This window comes from Cervus canadensis, chromosome 19 (genome assembly GCF_019320065.1).
Source record: "Cervus canadensis isolate Bull #8, Minnesota chromosome 19, ASM1932006v1, whole genome shotgun sequence".
In the NCBI taxonomy this organism is placed as follows: Eukaryota; Metazoa; Chordata; class Mammalia; order Artiodactyla; family Cervidae; genus Cervus; species Cervus canadensis.
In genome coordinates, this window is record NC_057404.1 from 20,847,842 (window position 1) to 20,869,681 (window position 21,840).

A 21,840-nucleotide genomic window follows, 5' to 3' on the forward strand; every position below is an offset into this window, starting at 1 on the left:
TTGTAAAGACAAGAGATCATTTCCTTCAGAAGGTATGGACATGTGAGGGATGAGCAATGTGTTCTAAAAAAACAATGTAGTTTCCTCGTGTGCTCAGTGGCTTAGTCGTGTCCAACTCTTTGCAACCCCGTGAACCGTAGCCTGCCAGGCTCCTCCGTCCATGGGATTTTCCAGGCAAGGGTAGTAGAGTGGGTTGCCATATCGTTTCCTTATTTCTCGATAGTTTCTTAAGTGTTTCTTTTGCTTGATTAGATCTCTAACTCTGAAACATACCAAATGTATTTTGGCTGTTTGCCGCCAAAATAAAGCTGTATGCTTAGGCTGCTGATCTTCAGCATGTAAGTTAATAACTGCTGCTGCTAAGTCGCTTCAGTCATGTCCGACTGTGCGACCCCATAGACGGCAGCCCACGAGGCTCCTCCGTCCCTGGCTATGTATTTGATAAATAAGATGTGATGTTTTCTGTTTGGCTTTTTTTAAGTATTAGAATTGCATTAAAACATTTTAGATTCCAAATTATTCAGAGTACTATATGGTACCTTTCCATGTGACTGTTTACATCTAGTAGTAGTTTGTTCTCATTGTAACCAATATGATGCTGCATATAGTGTTGTGGTTATAGTTAGATTAGTGTTACTCATTCTGGGTAATGCTTTTGCTGAGAATGTCAGACTTCAACCTGTATAAATCTTTATCCCTTTACAAATGAAAGGAGCATTATGTATATTAAGGAACTATGTCAGTGTCGTTGACTCTTCTCTGACTTGATAGAGGACGTATGCTATGAAGCAGTTAAGGTAGTTTGAATGTCACATGAATTGTGTAGATGATTTCACAGAAGAGGAAGTACTTCATTTGAGCTGAGAAGGATGGAGAGACCAAATAGGCAAGTTAACTACGTGGATAAGTTGGATTTTAAGTAGAGTAGACATTCTCATGCTGCTTTGGTTTATAGCATGCTTACTGTCAGGAGTTTCTCATGGCACTCTAGGCCTAGAGAAATAACTCAAAATTCTAATAAGAATTTATGTTCTAACAACTTAATAGCCCATTAAACAGATATTGGACATTGAAAGAAAAAGCTGAATAATTGATTTCACTCTTACTCACCATTATTTGATAATGTGATGTCTTTGCTGTCAGAACACAGCAGTTTCTTACGCCTCCGAGTCATTGGATGCTGCCACCTGTATTTTTCTACACAGTGGTGTAAACCTAGATTGCGCTAGGGGGTTGTATGTGAGCTGTGTAAGTTAGACATGAGTCTGGGAATAGCCAGATCACTTGAAAGAGCTGTGTTAGTTGCTCAGTCGTGTCCAGCTCTTTGTGATCCCATGGACTGTAGTCCCCCAGGCTCTGTCCATGAGATTCTCCAGGCAAAAGAATACTGGAGTGGATTGCCATTCCGTTCTTTAGGGATCTTCCCAATCCAGGGATCGAACCCAGGTCTCCCACGTGACATGCAGATTCTTTACCGTCTGAGCCACCTGATAAATGCAAGCTGTTTTAGCCTTGTCATTTGTCTGTTCCTTACTGTTGTCATTCAGAGAAGTATTCTGCTGATAGGAGCTTGATAGGGGCTTTAAACAAAAATAAGTTACATGTAGAAAATTGCATTAAGTACTACTTGTGGTCATGGTCTCTTTCAGAAGTCTTGATCCATTATAAGTTTGAAGAAATTACCACACACAAACCTGTTTGTGTAGGTGCTTTACTGTGGGTAGCTTTTCTTTAATAGAGACGTCACTTGACTGGATTGTAGTGGATTCGTCTAAAAACTTAATGGTAAATAGAAATTTTATGTGAACTTTAAGCATTTTATTTTAACCTAAAACTTACACATTATCAATCTGTTAATGTAGAACCAACACCATTTCCTTGAATGTGGGCCCTTTGTAGTTCCATTACTTAGTAAATGTCTAGTTCTTAAAGTGAGATTAAACTGAGACACTTTCTAAATACACAGGTGTTGCTTTTCTGGAGTTTTAAGAGTTCAGTCTTCTGGAATTCCCCTTTCACTCCTCTATAGTTACCTCACATTTGATGGTTTTTTGTATGTGATTTATCTTTTTCAAGCTTTTCTAAAGCATATGACTTAGGATATGTACATACAACTCTCTTTTCTGCCCTAAAAGGTTATCATTGTGTAATATACGATTGTGTTGGCCCAGTTGGTAGGGGCAGAAGTGTGGCTATATTCTAATATGGTTGTAGAGTAAAATTGATTTTCCCAAGGATTCATTCATTAGGTGAAGGTTAGTTAAGAGTGTAGTGTACAGTTCTACTGTATTGAATACTTACCAAGTGCTGGGCAGTTGGTGCACTTAAGTGGTTTATTATATGTTGTTTTTATTTAATTTGAATGATAGCTATTGTATTCTCATTTTTCAAATGGAGCGTTAGAAGAAGTTGAACTTGTTTAAGAAAGTTCCAGTAAGAAAGCAGGGACTTCACCAAGGTTTGTCTTGCAAAAAGGATATGTCCTTAACCACTGTGTATGTTGTTAATTCTTCTCTATCCTCATTCTTCAGCTCCATAGAATTATTTATGTGTAAATATTTGTAAGGTAGTAAATCTAATTACTTGGGTTGTACTAGTTCTGTGAAATAGATATCAGGAATTTCTTTTGGTCATGCTGAGCAAATTTTGGATCCTCTAGAAACAGTTTTGATTTATCTGCATGTTTAGTCATGCCAGAATAAAGCCTATACTTTGAAAGGTAACCAAAATCCTAACAGGAGTGGAATAGCAGCTCATAACTAGGATTTTCAGAACATATTAAACTTCAGCTTTAATAGTAGGGCTGGTTCAAGACATATGGCTGCTAATTTCACTTATATTTTTCCTGGAGATTGTTCTACAACAGTGTAAAGTTGCTTCATTTGTTTTAATGGCTGCATAGTTTAATTCCTTAGGTGGACAGAATTTACAGTTTGTTTTATTAAAATCAGTTGGTATCCTTAGTATTGTCTTATAATCTTGTACACACATTTTTTCACACATGTTCAGGTGAATATATCTGTGAAATGAGTTTCTTAAAAATGAAACTGGTTGGGTCAGAGGGTGTGTTGGAGTTTTATTAGCTGTTGCCATGTTTTAGCTACTCTGACTAAGGGATGAGCAAGTGAGTATCTGTTTCAGTGGCCTTGCCAACACTTTGTTGTGGACCCTTTTTATCTTTGTCTATATTGTAAGTTAAAAAGTGAGATCTCATTATGATTTTAATTTGCATTTCTTTTATATGAAATTTAGCATCTTTACATGTACTTAGGAGCCATTTGTATTTCTTTTTGGAATCTAAGATGCTTTTCTCAGCTTTCCAGACATTGCTACCTGGTTGACAGTCATTTTGATGGTGCTGTTTTAAAATGCGTATCATAAACAAGGTCCTACTGTATAGCACAGAGAACTATATTCAATATCCTATGGTAAACCATAATGGAGAATATATATTTTAAAAGTATATATAAGTGAATCACTTTACTGTGCAGCAGAATAAGCATAACATTGTAAATCAGCTATGTGTCTGTCAGTCGCTCACTCGTGTCTGACTCTTTGCGATCCCATGGACTGTAGCTCACCAGGCTCCTCTGTGTATGAAATTCTCCAGGCAAGAATACTGGAGTGGGAAACTATTTCCTTCTTCAGGAGATCTTCCCGATCCAGGGATTGAACCTGGGTCTCCTTCAATGCACGTGGATGATTTTACCATCTGAGCTCCTTCAGTTCAGTCGCTCAATCGTGTCTGACTCTTTACAACCCCATGAACTGCAGCACACCAGGCCTCCCTGTCTATCACCAGCTCCCGGAGTTTACCCAAACTCATGTCCGTTGAGTCGGTGATACCATCTAACCATCTCATCCTCTGTCATCCCCTTCTCCTTCTGCCTTCAATCTTTCCCAACATCAGGGGCTTTTCAAATGAGTCAGCTCTTTGCATCAGGTGGCCAAAGTATTGGAGCTTCAGCTTCAACATCAGTCCTTCCAGTGAATACCCAGGACTGATTTCCTTTAGGATGGACTGGTTGGATCTCCTTACTGTCTAAGGGACTCTCAAGAGTCTTCTCCAACACCACAATTCAAAAGCATGAATTCTTTGGTGCTCAGCTTTCTTTATAGTCCAACTCTCACATCCATACATGACTACTGGAAAAACCATAGATAGCCTTGACCAGACAGACCTTTGTTGGAAAGTAACGTCTCTGCTTTTTAATATGCTGTCTAGGTTGGTGATAACTTTCCTTCCAAGGAGTAAGCATCTTTTAATTTCTTGGCTGCAATCACCATCTGCAGTGATTTTGGAGCCCCCCCCAGAAATGAAGTCAGCCGCTGTTTCCACTGTTTCCACATCTATTTGTCATGAAACGATGAGCTCCTAGGGAAGCCCTAAATTGACTATACTTCAATTTAAAAGATCATGAGTGGAAAAAATAATAATTTTTTAAATACCATTGCAGTTTTAGACAGTGAATTTTAAATCACTGCAACTAGGCTCAAACACATCTTTATTAATAAATTTTTGCCTACAAGGAGTAACTTTGTTTATTCCTGTAGTGTAAAAAAAAAAATCCATGCTTCAACTCTTGGAAAGCACTTTTTGCCTCCTTGCTGGTTGTGGGAGCATTTTCCCTGCAAAAAGTTGTCAAGATGCTTGAAGTGCTGGTTGGTTGGTGAGAAGTCAGGTGAGTATGGCGGATGAGACAAGACTTCATAGACCAATTTGTTTGACTTTTGAAGTGTTGGTTGTGCAACTGCAGTCGAACGTTGTGGCAAAGAATTGGGCCTTTTCTGTTGACTAATGATTGCAGGCATTGCAGTTTTCAGTGCATCTTATTGAGTTGCCAAGCATACTTCTCAGACGTAATGGTATCGTCAGGATTCAGAAGGCTGTAGTGGATCAGATGGGCAGAGACCAAACAGTGGCCGTGAACTTTTTTGGTACAAATTTGGCTTTGGGAAGTGATTTGGAGCTGCTTCTTGGTCTAACCACTGAGCTAGTCTTTGGTGGTTGTAGTATAAAATCCACTTTTTGTCGCACATTGCAAATGATTGAGAAATGGTTTGCTGTTGTTGCATAGAATAAGAGAAGACAACACTTCAGAACGACAGTTTTTTTGATTTGTGGTCAGCTCATGAGGTACCCATTTACCGAGCGTTTTCAGCAAACCTTTCCAGTTTGCTTCAAATGCTGAACGACCATAGAATGGTCATAGTTGAGTTCTTCGACAGCTTCTCATCTAGTTATGAGAGGATCATCTTCAGTGATTACTCTCATTTGGTCGTTATCAATTTCCGATGGCCAGCCCCCGTGCTCCTCGTCATCAAGGCTTTGTCTCCTTTGCAAAACTACTTGAACCGCTACTGCACTATGCGTTCTTCAGCGGTTCCTGGGTGAAACACATTGTTGATGTTGCAAGTTGTCTTTGCAGCTCTACAACCCATTTTGAATTTGAATAAAAAATTGCTTGAATTTGCTTTTTGTCTAACTTCATTTCTGTAGTCTAAATATAAAACAAACAGTAATAAGTCAGATGGTAAAGAATCTGCCTGCAGTGCAGGAGACTCGGGTTGGATACCTGGGGGTCAGGAAGGTCCCCTGGAGAAGGGAATGGCTACCCACTCCAGTATCCTTGCCTAGAGAAATCCATGGATGGGAGAGCCTGGTGTGCTGTAGTTCATGGGGTCACAAAGTGTCACGACTGAGTGACTAACACTTTCCTGTAGTTTAGCAAGCATCAAAATGTGAAAATGTGAAAGCAAACACAGGTTGCTATCTATGCAAATTTTTTGATCAAGTAGATCCCAAGTGAGGCCAGTCCTGTATTTCTAGCAAGTTCCTAGATGATACTGATGACTTTGTAAGCTTATTTTCCCAAGACAGAGAAACATTGTGGATAATAGGATACCTAGTAAAATGTAGAGTTTGGCTGTCCTGGGAAATTTTGGTTACTAGTCCATCAATAAAACTTCAAAATTATATAATTACAGCTTATTATTGTGGCGCCCTATTTTTATGGCTCACCCCTTAGTCTGGGTAAATATTTAATTGCTACTATGAAAGGTAGAAAAACTTGATCTGGGTAAAAGAAAATAGTTAGGGCTATCAGAACCTGGTTCTGCCCTTTTTGTATTCTATCAGTGTTACTTTGGTTTTTTGGGAAAGGGTTTCATATATCTAGCAAATCATCAGGTGATAGCTTTCTACTTTCTATTTCTGGACTTGTTTAAAATTTTTCTTCGTCGTGCACGAGAGCTTTCTCTAGTTGTGGTGAGTGAGGGCTGCCCCTCGTTGCCGTGCTCTGGCTTCTCGTTGCCGTTGCTTCTCGTTGTGGAGCAAGGGCTCTAGGGTGTTCAGGCTTCAGTAGTTGCGCTGTTTGGGCTCTGAGCACAGGCTCACTAGTTGTGCTTGGGTTTATTTGCCCCTGGGCGTATGGAATCTTCCCAGACCAGAAATCAAACCTGTGTTCCCTACGTTGACAGACGAGTTCTCAATCTTTGGATCACCAGGAAAGTCGTGGGGCTTGGAGGAGAGGATGTCTGTGTCTGAGGGGCCTGGGATTGGGAATCGGTATACTGATACCTAGTCTTAGTAGTCTATTCCACTGATTTGAAAGCCCTGGAAAAGTTAACTGCTAATACTCCCTGGGAAAGCAGCAAATTTAATTATGTTAATTCTGATTCTAGAATCTGGAAGTCTGAGGATTTGGGTTTAGTTGACCATTTAACTTGGTACAGGTGATAATGCATAATTGTTAATAAAAGAGCAAATAATAGTTCATTAATCTAATTATAGCTATAAGCTGCCATCTTTAATCGTTCCCCTCTTCTCAGAAAAATATGAAAGAATGAGTATTTGGGTCAGCTCTGCTTTTGGATGCCATCATCACGTGGTGGTCTGAATCTTATTGAGGAAAAATCAAAATAAAGGGGTATTGTTTTTTAAGGGGGTTTTCAAGTGAAAGTTCAATGCTTAGTGACTTTTTAATCACAATTTAATATGTGACATATTAAATGCATTTTACAGTGTTGAGGGTCTTACAGGTGGAAGTTAGGTGGTTGTCAATGATTGAACTTGATCTAGCTGTACATTTCATCACTTCACATAAATAATACGTATGTCTGGAACTACATATGTTGAGTTCATTTGTTAATTACAGTATTTTCAAAAATACTACGCTAAAATTCCATGTTGAATTGAGTAGGCTTGGAAACTGAGTAACAGGGTATAAAGTTGGTAGTGTTAAAGCAGATATTGTTCAAAGAGTGACCAATCCATGTTTTTTGCCTTGCAAAGCAAAAGATGGAGTATTGCTGAAACTAAGGAAATTATCCACAAGTAGATGAAAGTGTGTTAATGTTCTGCTACTGAGATAATGTGCACAAGGACTGCCTAGCTTGTGTCAGTAATAACACCTGCAGGCAGGAGAAATTACCAAGTGTCCTCATAGATCAAGATATTTCAAAACATCTAGAGACTAGAGTAGTTGATTCATGCACTGTAGTTAAGGCATTGAGGCATAGTTTAATTGGCTCTGTTTTTGCTTTCATGGTCTTAATATAAAGTAATCTTGCAGGTAGTGCTGTGCCAATGTCAAGAATGTGATCGTTTCCTTTTTAAAATAGGACCAAAGAAGAAAGAAGTATAAAATATATCAAGTAAAGATGTATTTCTTTGCCAAAAGTCTTAATTTACAACTAAGTTTAGGCAGAATAAAGAGAAGGGTTCACTTGGGTTATACACTGTCACTTTGTTGAACTCAGTGCTTCAACAGATGGTTTTGGCTAAAAATACAAAGTTGGTCCTTGAAAGATTAGATTAATTTGTGAAAAATAGAGCCAGAATGGTGAAGTCATAAATGATGGCTTCAGATTTTTATACTTGTTTTAATTATGTAAGTAAAACCATGGATTTGTATTTAACTGGATGGCCTGTAACTTCAGTGTTTGCAAGCAGACTTCATTTTGTCCAAGTGCCAAATGCAGGATGTTTTGTATTAGTGACAGTAGCAGCCAGAATGGAACAGACAGGAGATTCACTGACCCATACAAATCATTCTTCAAATCACCCTTCATCTGAGTGCATGGATTCTGTATTAGCTGTCTTCTCTCAAACCATCCCTAAACCTAGTTTTCCTCTTTGGTTCATTGATATAGATAATGCTATATGCCTTGTTTTTTCCGTAATTTATCAGCATTTCCACAGCATAATGTTGCTCCTTATTCCATGAATGTATTCCTTTTTCTGATTCTTTACCATCATTTTATTGAATTAGAGCTGAGGAAAAAAAGATGGTAGACTCATGCTCTCTCAGCCCTTTTGAACCTGTTAGCTTAAGTGGGAAGTTAATGCAGTTTTAAAGAAATACAACATTTTAGTGCTGTAATGTGATAAAGCAATTTAAAATGGTTTCTTGGTTTTTTTTTTCAAGTTGAACATTTTAAATTTTATTTTAAGAAATTTATTTAAGTGACCATTTTCACTTTGGCATTTGTGTGAAATGTGTTTAATTCTGTTATCAGGTTAACATTGTTTCTCAGTGCATTTTGGTATTAGAATAGTTTCATTTGACAGAATTTGATAATGTATAACTTGTTTGATACATTTACTAAAAAGTTTTTCTGGAAGCTTGATTTTGTAATTGACTATGAAATAACAACACATTTGTTTTGGACAAGGGTTTAATTTATATTTATCTGATGTCTTTGCATTTCGTATTTATGTCTTGAACTTTAAACACACTAAATAACCAACATGTTATTTGTCAATATAGGTATATGACTGATGGGATGCTACTTCGTGAAGCAATGAATGACCCTCTCTTGGAGCGTTATGGTGTAATAATTCTTGATGAGGCTCATGAAAGGACATTGGCTACAGATATTCTCATGGGTGTTCTGAAGGAGGTTGTTAGACAGAGATCAGATTTAAAGGTGAATTAGTTTATTTGTTTGGTTCTTTTTAAAAATCCTATAGGTGAAAAAATATATATATATATATATATATATTTAAAAGGGAGTACATGCTGATCACTACAACTACAAAAATAATCACCTATAAAAGCAAATAAGGAATGTAAATCCATGGCTGATTCATGTCAATGTATGACAAAACCCACTACAATATTGTAAAGTAATTAGCCTTCAACTAATAAAAATAAATGGAAAAAAAAAAAAAAGCAAATAAGGAGAGTACCAGCAGTGGTTTATACATTCTTTTTCATTTCTCTTACTGTGTCTTTGTTTTAGATTTTAAATATACTTCCACTTCTTAGCAATATGTTTTTAATCGTTTCATTATATAGTCCACCCAGTTTTTTGTTTCATTTCAAATGATTTTATGCCATGGTGTTTTTAAACCTTGTGCTCACCCTGCTTTTTATTAAGTACAGGGGACACCTTCATTAAGGATCAGATCTTTGTTCTTGTCCTAACGCAAACTCACTCATTCTAACTCATAATGCTGGAGAGTGGAATAACTGTATCCAAAACATACTGCTCCTCAGAAATGCCTTCCCTTAACCTAGGGTCTTGGTTCTTCCCCCCAGCCCCCCGCCCGCCGTCCATTATACCAGTTAAACCCTGGCCAGTGTTACTGTGTTGATAAGGGCTTAAAACTGACTAACTGTGTGGACATTTTTGTCTCCTAAGTTTTATGAAGTTCCCTTTTTGTATTTTATGTGTGCAGTTCATTGGAACTTAGTATTGAGTGTTATTGTATGTATCACAGAGGTTTGTACACTGGGGAGAAAGATTCTGGGTCTTAAAAAAATTGATACTGAGTTTGATTTGACTTTAAAAATTAAACTTTTAAAGAATATATTTGAATAACTATGAGTACTGTTCCTGATTAAACGTTATAAGCTATTGAAATTTCAAGGGAGGAACTCAAAAGTAGAAATTTAGAACTCTGTAATGGAATGTTTAATGGGAGAGCTTTCTATTTAATGGGTTTTGTCATATGTAGTTTAAATAAAGAGAGGGTGACCACACAGTCAGGCAGCCTGCACCTGAAGACTTTTGTCGCTGTGGCTTTTTCAGTAGTGTAGAAAACCTGTTTGTTTCAGAAAATTTTCTGAAGAACTCATGCTTAGTAAAGATGATTTGGAAGAATGGAGAAATATTTGTACCGCTGATTTATTTATTTTTTTTCTTTCTTTGTTTTTCCCTGTGTGCAAGGTTGTCATGTTTTTTTTTAATAGCATGGAAACAATCATATTACATATTGATGTCTTTTATCAATTCCTTTTATGTAATTTTATAAACTTTGGTTTTTAAGGTGTTGCTTCATGAAAATATATGGTAGTTTATTTATTAGATATCAGGTTTATTCCTACTTTTTAAAAATGTAAATTTACTGTAGCTCAGCTTTTCTATATTTGATTTTTTTATCACAACTTTTAAGGCATAATCGATATATGAAGAGTGAAAGTGTTAGTTGCTCAGTCATGTCTTGACTCTTTGTGACCCCACAGAGTAGCCCGCCTTGCTCCTCTGTCCTTGAAATTCTCCGGGAAACAATACTGGAGTGGGTAGCCCTTCTTGTCTCCAGGGGAATCTTCCTGACCAAGGGGTAGAACCACGGTCTCCTGCATTGCAGGCCGATTCTTTACTGTCTGAGCCACTAGAGACACAGTAGTTGATATATATGGTGCAGTAAACATTACTCATCTCTTTACAATCTTTGAAGACAGCTTCAAATAATTTATTGTTTTCTTTTCAGGTTATAGTTATGAGTGCTACTCTGGATGCAGGAAAATTCCAGATTTACTTTGATAACTGTCCTCTCTTAACTATTCCTGGGCGTACACATCCTGTTGAGATCTTTTATACTCCTGAACCAGAGAGAGATTATCTTGAAGCGGCAATTCGAACCGTGATCCAAATTCATATGTGTGAAGAGGAGGAAGGAGATCTGCTACTTTTCTTAACTGGTCAAGAGGTATTTGTCATTATTTGCTTCCTTATTTATATTATTTCTATTAGGAAACAACTTAAACTTAAGAACCCAACACATAATAACCGTGTATTTCTCATCCCAATGTCTATAAAGTTTTTCTTCAGCATGATTGTATTTATATATGAAATATATAGCTCCTTTTATTTATGTACTCTAGGAATATACCCTTGTATGCCATTAGCCTTTGTGTTCTAGTTGATATCCTGAGAATATTAAATGCTTTTAGAAGTTCAAGATTTAGCAGTTTTAGTCTCAACTTTGGAGAGACCTGAGTGGCAAGTGTTTTTGTGCTGATTTGCCATTCTGCTGAGGCATGAATGAAATCTGGTTACTCTAGGCAGTAATATAGTTTGTAAGTGAATTTGGGTAACTCAGGTGCCAATCTACCATCAAAACAAATGTTTGTATTTTGTTTTTGTCTTCCTGCATGTGTTTACTGAGAATTGGAAGGAATCACTGAAATTCTTTAGTTAGAATTTACATCATTTTTAAGATAGGAATTTTATTCTCTCATGCAGCAGTTTCTAAACTCATTTCCACCAGGATGTTTACAGGTGTGCTATGAAATTCTTGATGGCTTAAATAAGCTCAGTGAGTTATCTGGATAAAAGAAACTCTTTTAGAGGTTTTCTGAAAGCTTGTCATTTGTTGTAATAGGCTTTGTGGATTTTCTAGTGTCCTCAAACTAATATACATGCCAGTCATTTGGAAATCTTGCAGATTTTTATTCGCTAGGTCAGGTGTAGGGTCTGATCTGAGAGTCTATTCTGAGTAAGTTTCTAGAACAGTGCTACTCCATTAGAACTTGCTTCACATCTGGAAATGTTTTATATCTATACTGTTGAATATAGTTGTTGCTGTTCAGTTGCTCAGTCATGTCTGATTCTTTGCAACCCATTGGACTGCAGCACACCAGTCTTCCCTGTCCTTCACTATCTCCCTGATTTTGCTCAAACTCATGTCCATTGAGTCAGTGTTGCCATCCAACCATCTCATCCTCTATTGCCCCCTTCTCCTACTGTCAGTCTTTTGCAAACATTAGGGTCTTTCCAATGAGTTAACTCCTCTTCACATCAGGTGGCCAAAGTTGGAGCTTCAGCGTCAGCTCTTCCAATGAAAATTCAGGATTGATTTCCTTCAGGATTCACTGGTTGGATCTCCTTGCAGTCCAAGGGACTCTGAAGAGTCTTCTCCAACACCACAGTTCAAGAGCATAAAGTCTTCGGCGCTCAGCTTTCTTTATAGTCCAACTCTCTTATCCATACATGACTATTGAAAAAAGCATAGCTTTGATTAGACAGACCTTTGTCACCAATGTAATGTCTCTGCCTTTTAGTATGCTGTCTAGGTTTGTCATAGCTTTTCTTCCAAGGAGCAAGCGTTTTTTAATTTCATGGCTGCAGTCACCATCTGCAGTGATTTTGGAGTCCCCCAAAATAAAGTCTGTCACTGTTTTCATTGCTTCCCCATCTGTTTGCCATGAAGTGATGAAACCAGATCACAATCTTAGTTTCTGTAGCTGCAACAATATAATGGACTTGAGTATTTGCATTGCAGCTAGTGAGAGGAGGAACTAGAATTTAATTTTATAGAATTTTAATTAATTTAGTTACATGTGCTTGACCCTCTTCTTGTTTTAGTTTTTGTGTGGTCTGCTAGTTAAGAATTGTTTTTACGTATTTAAAGGGTTGTACATGAAAACAAAGAATATGCTTCAGAGGTGGTAAATGGATGCAAAGCCTAAAAAATTTTGGCCCTTTATAGTAAGAGATCTGATCCCTGCTCTAGAACATTTTTTTCTCAAGTGTGGTCAGTGGATTGCCTGCCTTGGGTAGGGGAATTTGTTAAAGCAAGTTCTTGGCCCTGTTTCAGGCTTGCTGAAACAGATGAAATTCGCGGATGAAGTGCTGTAAGAATCTGCATCCTTAACAAGCTCTAAAGGCCATTTTTCTGTTCCCTTAGGTTAAAAGTCACTGTTCCAGGTGAATGTTTTAGCTATTATAATGCCCGTGGTACATTAGTGACACCACCCTACACAGTATAGTGGGAAATTGCCCTAGTTCTTTCACATACCAAAATCAGTGGTCTGGTATGTGACTGCCTAACCGCCAGGATAGTGTGAACTCTAACTGGTGTTCAGGTTCCACAGGGGTGCTTGATACTAATATTTAATTAAATATTGTTGCATTAAGAACTATAAATGTTTAGTAATCTTTTTATTCTTGAATTTTTTCCCAGTAGTATTTCTATTTTTTCCAACACTATTTATGTTGTAGGCTGATTAATTCTTTGCTGTGGGAACCCCATGCGTAGTGGGGTGCTTATTGTGTCTCTGGCCTTTACCCATTAGATGTAGATATACTCCCCCAGTTTGCAAACATTTCCAGTAAAGAATCATACTTGTTCTTTTGGGAAATTCGGTGTGTTGCAAATTCACTTTTACAGATAAACCTCTCTAACGATTAGTCTGTATGCATTTTGAATCGAAGAATTTTTTAATATTTTGCAGTGTTGAGGCATTTGTGTTCATTTTGTTCTTTGGTGTCTGGTCCCTAGTTTCTCATTTTCTCTAGAGTGAGTAGCATGTTTTTTTTAAATGGCTATTCAAAATAATCATTATGTTCAGATAGTCAAGCACATTAGAATTCTATAAGAAATATCAGATGGCCTTCTGGTGAGGACCTGAAATGCTTTTCTATGAGTTGAATTTCTGTGGCTGATACTCTGGCAGCTCTCCCACAACTGAGGAAAGGAAGGGAATAAGCCCCAATTATCTCATGTATCCTGTTGCATTGTTAAGTTTCTTTTATATGATTAGCTAGTCTTGAGGAACTTGAAGACCTTTGAGGAGAAGGTAGCAGTGCTACTCTTCCTCATGTCTGTGAGCCTGTTATTTTTATTTGGTCAGATAAGTGATAGATTCTGGGAGTTCTGTGCCCCATCTCCATGAATTTGAATAGTATCCATAAAATTTAACTATCTCAAAACTTAAAAATGACAACCATATTACCATTTTGACCATGTAAACAATAGTGTTTCTATAGTCCCTTGAGTTAATTTGGGAGGGGAAGACCAGGTTTGATTAGTGAAGGTTTGGAAAATGTTGATTTTGTTGTTGTTAATCCATTAAACCAGGTGTTCCTAGTAGAACTCCCTAGAGGAGCTGTGCTACCAAGTTTGATAACAATGATTGTAATTGAAATATGAATTGTTTTAAGTAGATACTTGAAGATTTTGAACTCTTCATTCTTTAAGCAATACATTCTTTCTTCTTTAATTTCACTGAGTAAAGTTAGCCTTTTCATTGAGTGAGTGAGTGAGTGAAGTCACTCAGTCATGTCTGACTCTTTGCGACTCCATGGACACCAGGCTTCTCCATCCATGGGATTTTCTAGGCAAGAGTACTGGAGTGGGTTGCCATTTCCTTCTCTAGGGAGTCTTCCCGACCCAGGGATCGAACCCAGGTTTCTCCCGCATTGTAGGCAGACGCTTTACCGTCTGAGCCACCAGGGAAGTCCAACGTGTAGGAGTTTAGATTCTTTAGTAGGGTCTGAATTAATTTGCTAACATGTATTGATGCTTTTGGAGCTGAAAGTCTTTTGCTCAATTCAGAAACTCTTGAACTTTTGTCTCAGTTCATGACTAAGCAGAAGATTGCATTGTGCTGGTGAATATCAATGAGCTTTCTTGTCTTTCGAACTGTCAATGTTGACTATGAAAGTTCAGTTAAATTTAGGGAAAATTTTGTTGCCAAGTTTAAAAAAAGAATGTCTTTGTCTACATAAAAACATAAACTGTGGGATTTTTTTTCTCACTCTTTAGAGTTGTCTTTATATCACATGCAGTAGTGATTTTGTTTCAGCTCCATACATGCTTAGATAGTTTCAAATAAATTTGGAATAATCTTGTTTCTAGAGTCTGCAAATGCATGATTTGGAGCTCTTAATTTTCTATATAAAATCTGGTATTTGGTGACTTCTGAATTAACAGAATTGAAAAATACTCTGAATTTGGCTTCAGTTTTCCTAAAAGAGTATATATATATATATATATTTTTTTTTTTTTTTTTTTTTTAAAGAGAACTATATAGTTTTGGGTTTATATTGTGTTTGTGTTTTTTTTTTTTTTTAAGATCTAATTTTGTTTTTGTGTACCAGCAGGGGGCATTCTAATCTAGATACAGCATTTGAAAGCAGTTTTTTGGTAAAAATATTTTTTTTTTCAATGAATAGCAAACTTCCATTTCTTTTGGAAACTGTATACCTCAAAGGAAATTGGTATATAAGCTCTTTAGTAATTTTCTGTGTCACAGTTTTTAAGACCTTATCAATACTCCAGAAAGCTGATATGTTTTAAATTGATTTAAACTTTTTTTTGTTCTTAAGTGTATTTTTTTACCATGGAAACAAAGTTGCACTTCAGTTAAGAAATCATTTTAAGGAAAATTATTCTAGCTTGATTATAATATACAATAAATTTACTTGGTAAATTTTTAAAAATTGTTCTGTCTTTTGAATAAAAGATAATTTGTCAATAAGGGTAACTTCTGATTGATATTGGCCATACTGCCAAATCATTTACCATACTTCTGAGTTTAACTGAATTAAAGCTTCTGTAAAATTTTAAATATAGCTCCCTTTCCATGTTAAAGTCCCTTTGCCATCCCCTAGAGCCTTCACCTACCTCTCTGTCTCTCACACCTCCCAGTATTCATTGTGTCCTCTCTTGAAACCTGGAATTAAATGCAAGTGCGGTGGAATTGTTTTGTGTATTAGGGAAGTTTTTGACGAGGCATTAAGATATTTGGGTTAACCTAGTTCTTAAATATCTATGTTGATACTGTAGAGGTGTGTGTTCTCATTAGGCACAATGAAGCAAATCTTCCATATAATTGCATTAGTGATACGTGACATTAAAGCCTAATTGGCTTATTTAAAATATCTTGCACATCAGTTTCTTGTAGATTGTGAAAATTGAAAAGGTTATGAGTGCAGTTAAATATTCCTGGGTGAGAAATTTCAATTTTGGTACAATTTGTTGAGACTTAATTAGGACATTGACTCTTAAGAAGAAAGGGTGTAGAATGCCAGTAAGGCAATTGTGTGTTTATGTGACTAGAGAAATCAAAGTTTCTTGGATTATTTTTGAAATCCCAATGAAATTTGCTGAATTAATTGTGATTACTAAAATAAGCTGCATAGAACCACGATTATAGTAAGTACTTAAACGTTTCAGTGTGTACTCATTTTGTTTGCACACTTCAACTTTTATTTTGTAGGAAATTGATGAAGCCTGTAAGAGAATAAAGCGTGAGGTTGATGATTTGGGCCCTGAAGTCGGCGACATCAAAATCATTCCATTGTATTCCACACTCCCACCTCAGCAGCAGCAACGCATCTTTGAGCCTCCACCTCCAAAAAAACAGAATGGAGCAATTGGAAGAAAGGTAACCTTGAAATGTTCTCTATAAACAGTGAATTGATACTGAAAGATTTGTCTGTGAGATTTCAAATTGTATTGAATTATGATTCAAGGAGTAAGTTACAGGTGATTGTGATCTGAATTGTGTGCTACATAGTTATCTGTATTTCCAAAGTAAATAGAAGGAAATGTATTTGTGTAGAATTCTGCATATCTTTTGACAGGTACTGCTACCCTGCCCCTGGGGAATTCTTCCTTAGCAAATGCAAGGTTGCTTAGGGTGAGGAAGGTGGCCACATGTCTTTCTCCCCATTAAATCACTTGGCACAAAGTACTTTTTTCTTCAGTTCCTTGGCTTCTCCTAGAATTTTTGTCTCTCGGTCAGTCCAGTTGCTCAGTCATGTCCTGCTCTTTGCACCCCACTGGACTGCAGCACGCCAGGCTTCCCTGTCCATCACCAACTCCTGGAGCTTGCTCAAACTCGTGTCCATCAAGTTGGTGATGCCATTCAACCATCTCATCCTCTGTCATCCCCTTCTCCTCCTGCCTTTAATCTTTCCCAACATCAGGGTCTTTTCCAAGGAGTCAGTTCTTTGCACCAGGTGGCCGAAGTATTGGAGTTTCACTTTTAAGCATCAGTCCTTCCAATGAATATTCAGGACTGATTTCCTTTAGGATTGACTGGTTGGCTCTCTTTGCAGTCCAAGGGACTCTCAAGAGTCCTCTCCAACACCACAGTTCAAAAGCACCTATTCTTTGGCACTCAGCCCTCTTTATAGTTCAACTCTCACATCCATACATGATTACTGGAAAAACCATGGTTTTGACCTTTGTTGGAAAGTAGTGTCTCTGCTTTTTAATATTCTGACTAGGTTGGTTATAGCTTTTCTTCCAAGGAGCAAGTGTCTTTTAATTTCATGGCTGCAGTCACCATCTGCAGTGATTTGGAGCCACCCAAAATAAAGTCTCTCACTTTTTCCATTGTTTCCCCATTTATTTGCCATGAAGTGATGGGACCAGATACCATGATCTTAGTTTTAGGCCAACTTTTTCACTCTCCTATCTTACTTTCATCAGAGGCTCTTTGGTTCTTCTTCGTTTTCTGCCATACGGGTGGTGGTATCTGCCTATCTGAGGTTATTGATATTTCTCCCAGCAGTCTTGATTCCAGCTTATGCTTCATCCAGCCCAGCATTTCACATAATGTAGTCTGCATATAAGTTAAATAAGCAGGGTGACAATATATAGCCTTGACATACTCCTTTTCCTGATTTGGAACCAACCTAACTGAAGTGTCATGTCTGTTGACTGCACTGATTGCTGATAACAGTATCACTAATAACACTGAATAAATTACGTGGATTTCTTGAGGGTAGGAACTGTGGGTCCCACTGGTATGGATCTGCCTGGCACAGGAACTGAGGCCAGGGGTTTTCCAACCTTGTTTCTGCATGCTTTGTTGGGCAATGGATATTTGAGTTTGATACAGGCAGCTATGCTTTAATTTTTTGAGATGGGGATTCTGATAGATCCTTTGAAAATAAAATTGCATTGCTTTAAAAGGTTTAAAAACCACTAGAACAATAAGGGTCAGCTTGGCTTTTAAAAATCCCAGCCATTTATATAAGGTTATTTAAAGTTGCATGTAATTTTTGCTGTGTGATTCTTAATCTGATTTTAGAGTTTGAAATCTATATTTTAAAGTGGGTATAAATGATTACCTTTATCACCTTGGGAGATGATTGATAGGGATTAAACTGAGTGTATACAGGGTACTAACATTTCTAGAACAGGGTAACCCCTCGTGGCAACCACTATACACTTGAGTCTGTTAATGTAGGGAAAAAATGTTGGGAAATATTACTCACTTATGAATTACTTGTCAATCAGATTTGGAATTCATTGTTTATTTCTGTGTACAGGGCTAGGAGAGTCAAAATTTTTTTCTTTTTTGCTGTATTTTTTCAGTCTTTTTTCTTAATAGTTTTGATGATTTTGAAAAATTATAAAGATATTGAAATATATCATGGTTAATTATTTACTTGACTGTCTAAAAGTTAAATGAACCAGATACATTTTTCAAACTGAAAGAACTTACTGAAAAGATAGGCAGCATGAGCCTGAAAGTGAAAATGAAGTCGCTCAGTCATGTCCGACTCTTTGCGACCCCATGGTCGGTAGCCTACCGGGTTCCTCTGTCCATGGGATTTTCCAGACAAGAATACTGGAGTGGATTGCCATTTCCTTCTCCAGGAGATCTTCCCAACCCAGGGATTGAACTCCGGTCTCCTCAATTGTAGGCAGATGCTTTACCGCTTTACCGTCTGAGCCATGAGCCTAGTGGATGGAGTATAAATTAACAGGAGATTGATGGGGGGGTAGTAATCAGGTTTTGAGTTAATCATAAATCAAAAACTGTGAACATGACTTTTTAAAAAAATAGTCTGATCCTAGCTTCATTATGTTGAATGCTGCAACTATTTTTGTCATAATGCTGTCTCTAGAACATGTTAAAATATTTTGTTACTTTATTTGCATTCCGAATTTTGGGGGAAAATTGAAATTTTAAGTGATAACTTTAGTATATAATTTTGAAGGAGATTTGTTGACAGAAAAGTACTCATTCTCTAGTTTTTTTTAAACTTCATTCTGTGTCAGTGGATGTGTATAAAAGTATTTGTTTCTTAAACATTATAATAAAGTGGAGTTAGTGCATCTTCCATGCAGATGGTTTAATTTTTCTTGAAATCATGGGTACTTTATATATCTGCTTTTAATTTTAAAATGGTGGTTTTATTTATCTTGGAGTAAATACAGCAAGGTTTACCATGATTGTCTTTTCATGTAGTTCTCTTCATTCCATTTTGAGTTACTTTGATGGGGTCCACCTTAACTTCATATTTGAGCTCCTTTCATCCTTTAATACTAGCAGACTGGAAATTTAGGTTCAGTCTGGTGCCAGTTCTGTACATGGTATGTTTTGTAGACTCTTCAGCAGTTTAAGCCCACGGAATAGAATTAGTTTGTTGTTTTGTTTTTTAAGCTACTGCTTTTCATGTTCTTGTAAATCCTAGAATATTTAGAAGAATTTTGTCTTTCTAAAAATGATTCAGCAGCAGTTGTATATGTGTGTGATGTTGAGGCCCCTGGAGTTTCCAAGGCTTTGGCTTACCTTGGGATCTCATCTCCAGCTTTTAATTCAGAATCAAAACTAAGAGCCACAGTGCTACTTCATCACCCACTAATTAATTATGTTTTTCATTCAGCTAAAGCTATAAGATCTCTTGCTGGGAAATCATGTTATCTCCTAGCATGAGTCAGCTTTATCTTAGAAATCGGAAGGAGCATTCTCATAGCCTCCTTGGATGACCCCAGTGGGAGGGGGATCTTCCCTTGGCAGTGGTGCATTATACTCTATGAGGGAAGACACTTTGAAGCTCATCATGTTTAAGGTGAAATGAAACGATTTTTATAAAAGTTTGTAGAGAAGGGTTTACTCATCCCGTCATATATTTTAAAGCTGGTTATGGGAGATAGTACTAGTTGAAAACCTGAGACCATTGAAATGCACTACGGCCAAGCACTGACTGGCTGGCAAGATGAGTAAGTGACCATCAGACCCAGGGCCTGGCAGGTCCAGTTAAAGTAGGAGAAAGGATTGATGGGATTGTGGGGAAAGAGGAAAGGTAATGAAGATGCACACAGGTTATATGAGGGTATGGAAAAGAGGACTGGTATTCAGTTGCTGCTTTCCTGTTCTCTTTTTTTAAATGCTATAACTTTGGTAATATCCTCTTTGTAAAGGCCAAGGCTTAATTCTTCTATCATGAATTCATTAATTAAAGATTACTGTGCCAGTTACTGGAATGGGACTTTTCATTCAGGAATGCTGTCACTGATCGATATTCACCATTAATTTAAAACTACAGGAAGGGATAAATTGGGAGATTGGGATTGACGTGTACACACTACTGTATATAAAATGGGTAACTAACTAATAATGTCCTACTGAATAGCACAGGGAACTCAGTGCTCTGTAATGACCTGTACTGGAAAAGAATCTTAAAAAGAGCAGATATATGTTTATTATGGAGAAGGCAGTGGTAACCCACTCCAGTACTCTTGCCTGGAAAATCCCATGGACGGAGGAGCCTGGCCGGCTACAGTTCATGGGGTCGCTACCGAGTCGGACGTGACTGAGCTACTTCACTTTCACTTTTCCCTTTCACACATTGGAGAAGGAAATGGCAACCCACTCCAGTGTTCCTGCCTGGAGAATCCCAGGGACAGGGGAGCTGGTGGGCTGCACAGAGTCGGACACGACGGAAGCGACTTAGCGGCAGCATATCTGTTATGACTGGTTCACTGCTGCACAGCAGAAAGTAAGACAACGTTGCAAATCAACTATCCTCAAAAAATAACTGACCAGAAGTACAAAATAAATAAAATTATGTAGGAAGAGTTAGGGATTTACGGTCTACTGCCAATTACTTAAAGTACTATTTGATTTATGCTTTTGTTAAATTATATTGGATCACATTTTGTAAAGTAGTACTTCATTTGTTGTCTTACTCCTCATTGTATTAATTTATGCAAAGTAGTTTCTAATTGATTGTGATGAAACTAACAAAACAGCCTTTTAGTACTAAAGTTTTAAAATGTAGGCTATATTAAAGGTTAACTTCTATGGGCATTGGGTACTTAACTAGCATTCCTTTTACAAATAGTTATTGAAATCTTTTTGTGTGGTGCTCTCACATAGAATCAATGGTAGACTTTGAAGCGTTCTAGTAGTCAAGAAAAGTTGAGAATGCAATACATAAATTTCTGAGGGTGGATACTTTACCTGTTTTGATCATTTTTGATATTTATTCATATATTTGACTTAAAGCTAAAGCTGCAGTTGCTTTGTACATGCATTAACATTTACTCATCAATAAATTACATATGCATTTTTTTTGACTGAGACTTATATTTGCTGTTTTATAGATTTGGTGTTATTGAATCCAGCAACTATTTTTATTTTTATTTCGTTTTCATTAATTTTGCCCATACAGATAGCTGATTTTTCTGTATCTTATCTCAGAGTTTACTAATTAACATGGCTCAGAGCATACATTGCTCAATAAAAAAGAGAAATGGCCCTTGTGGCGATGTCTCTCTAATTTTAAGGAGAGGCTTAATGATCCACCATCTGAAGATAACTTGGTGTGGTACTGCTGGAATATTTACAAACAAGCTAATGTCCTCACTGAATTAGAGACCCCACCGAGTTCCCTAGGGACTAAAAACCCACACTTCTTTAACCTAAATGCATTATTGTGTCCAAATAGAATTCAAGTAGAGCATCTCAAGTACTTTGAAATGGAATTATTGAAATAAATCAATGTGAATTCCATTAAAAAGCAGATTATTGAGGGGGAAGGAGATAAATCTAGATGAGAGTTTATTCTTAACACATT

General features: G+C 37.1%; 1 protein-coding gene across 1 annotated transcript in view; it reads left to right on the plus strand.

The window, feature by feature from the left end:
• DHX15 (DEAH-box helicase 15) overlaps window positions 1-21,840 on the plus strand; it is a 53,040-nt gene that overhangs the window by 17,474 nt on the left and 13,726 nt on the right. The window contains exons 4-6 of the mRNA XM_043438296.1: window positions 8,772-8,931; window positions 10,721-10,939; window positions 16,236-16,403. Coding sequence (XP_043294231.1) covers window positions 8,772-8,931; window positions 10,721-10,939; window positions 16,236-16,403 — 547 coding nt within the window. The remainder of the gene's footprint in view (window positions 1-8,771; window positions 8,932-10,720; window positions 10,940-16,235; window positions 16,404-21,840) is intronic.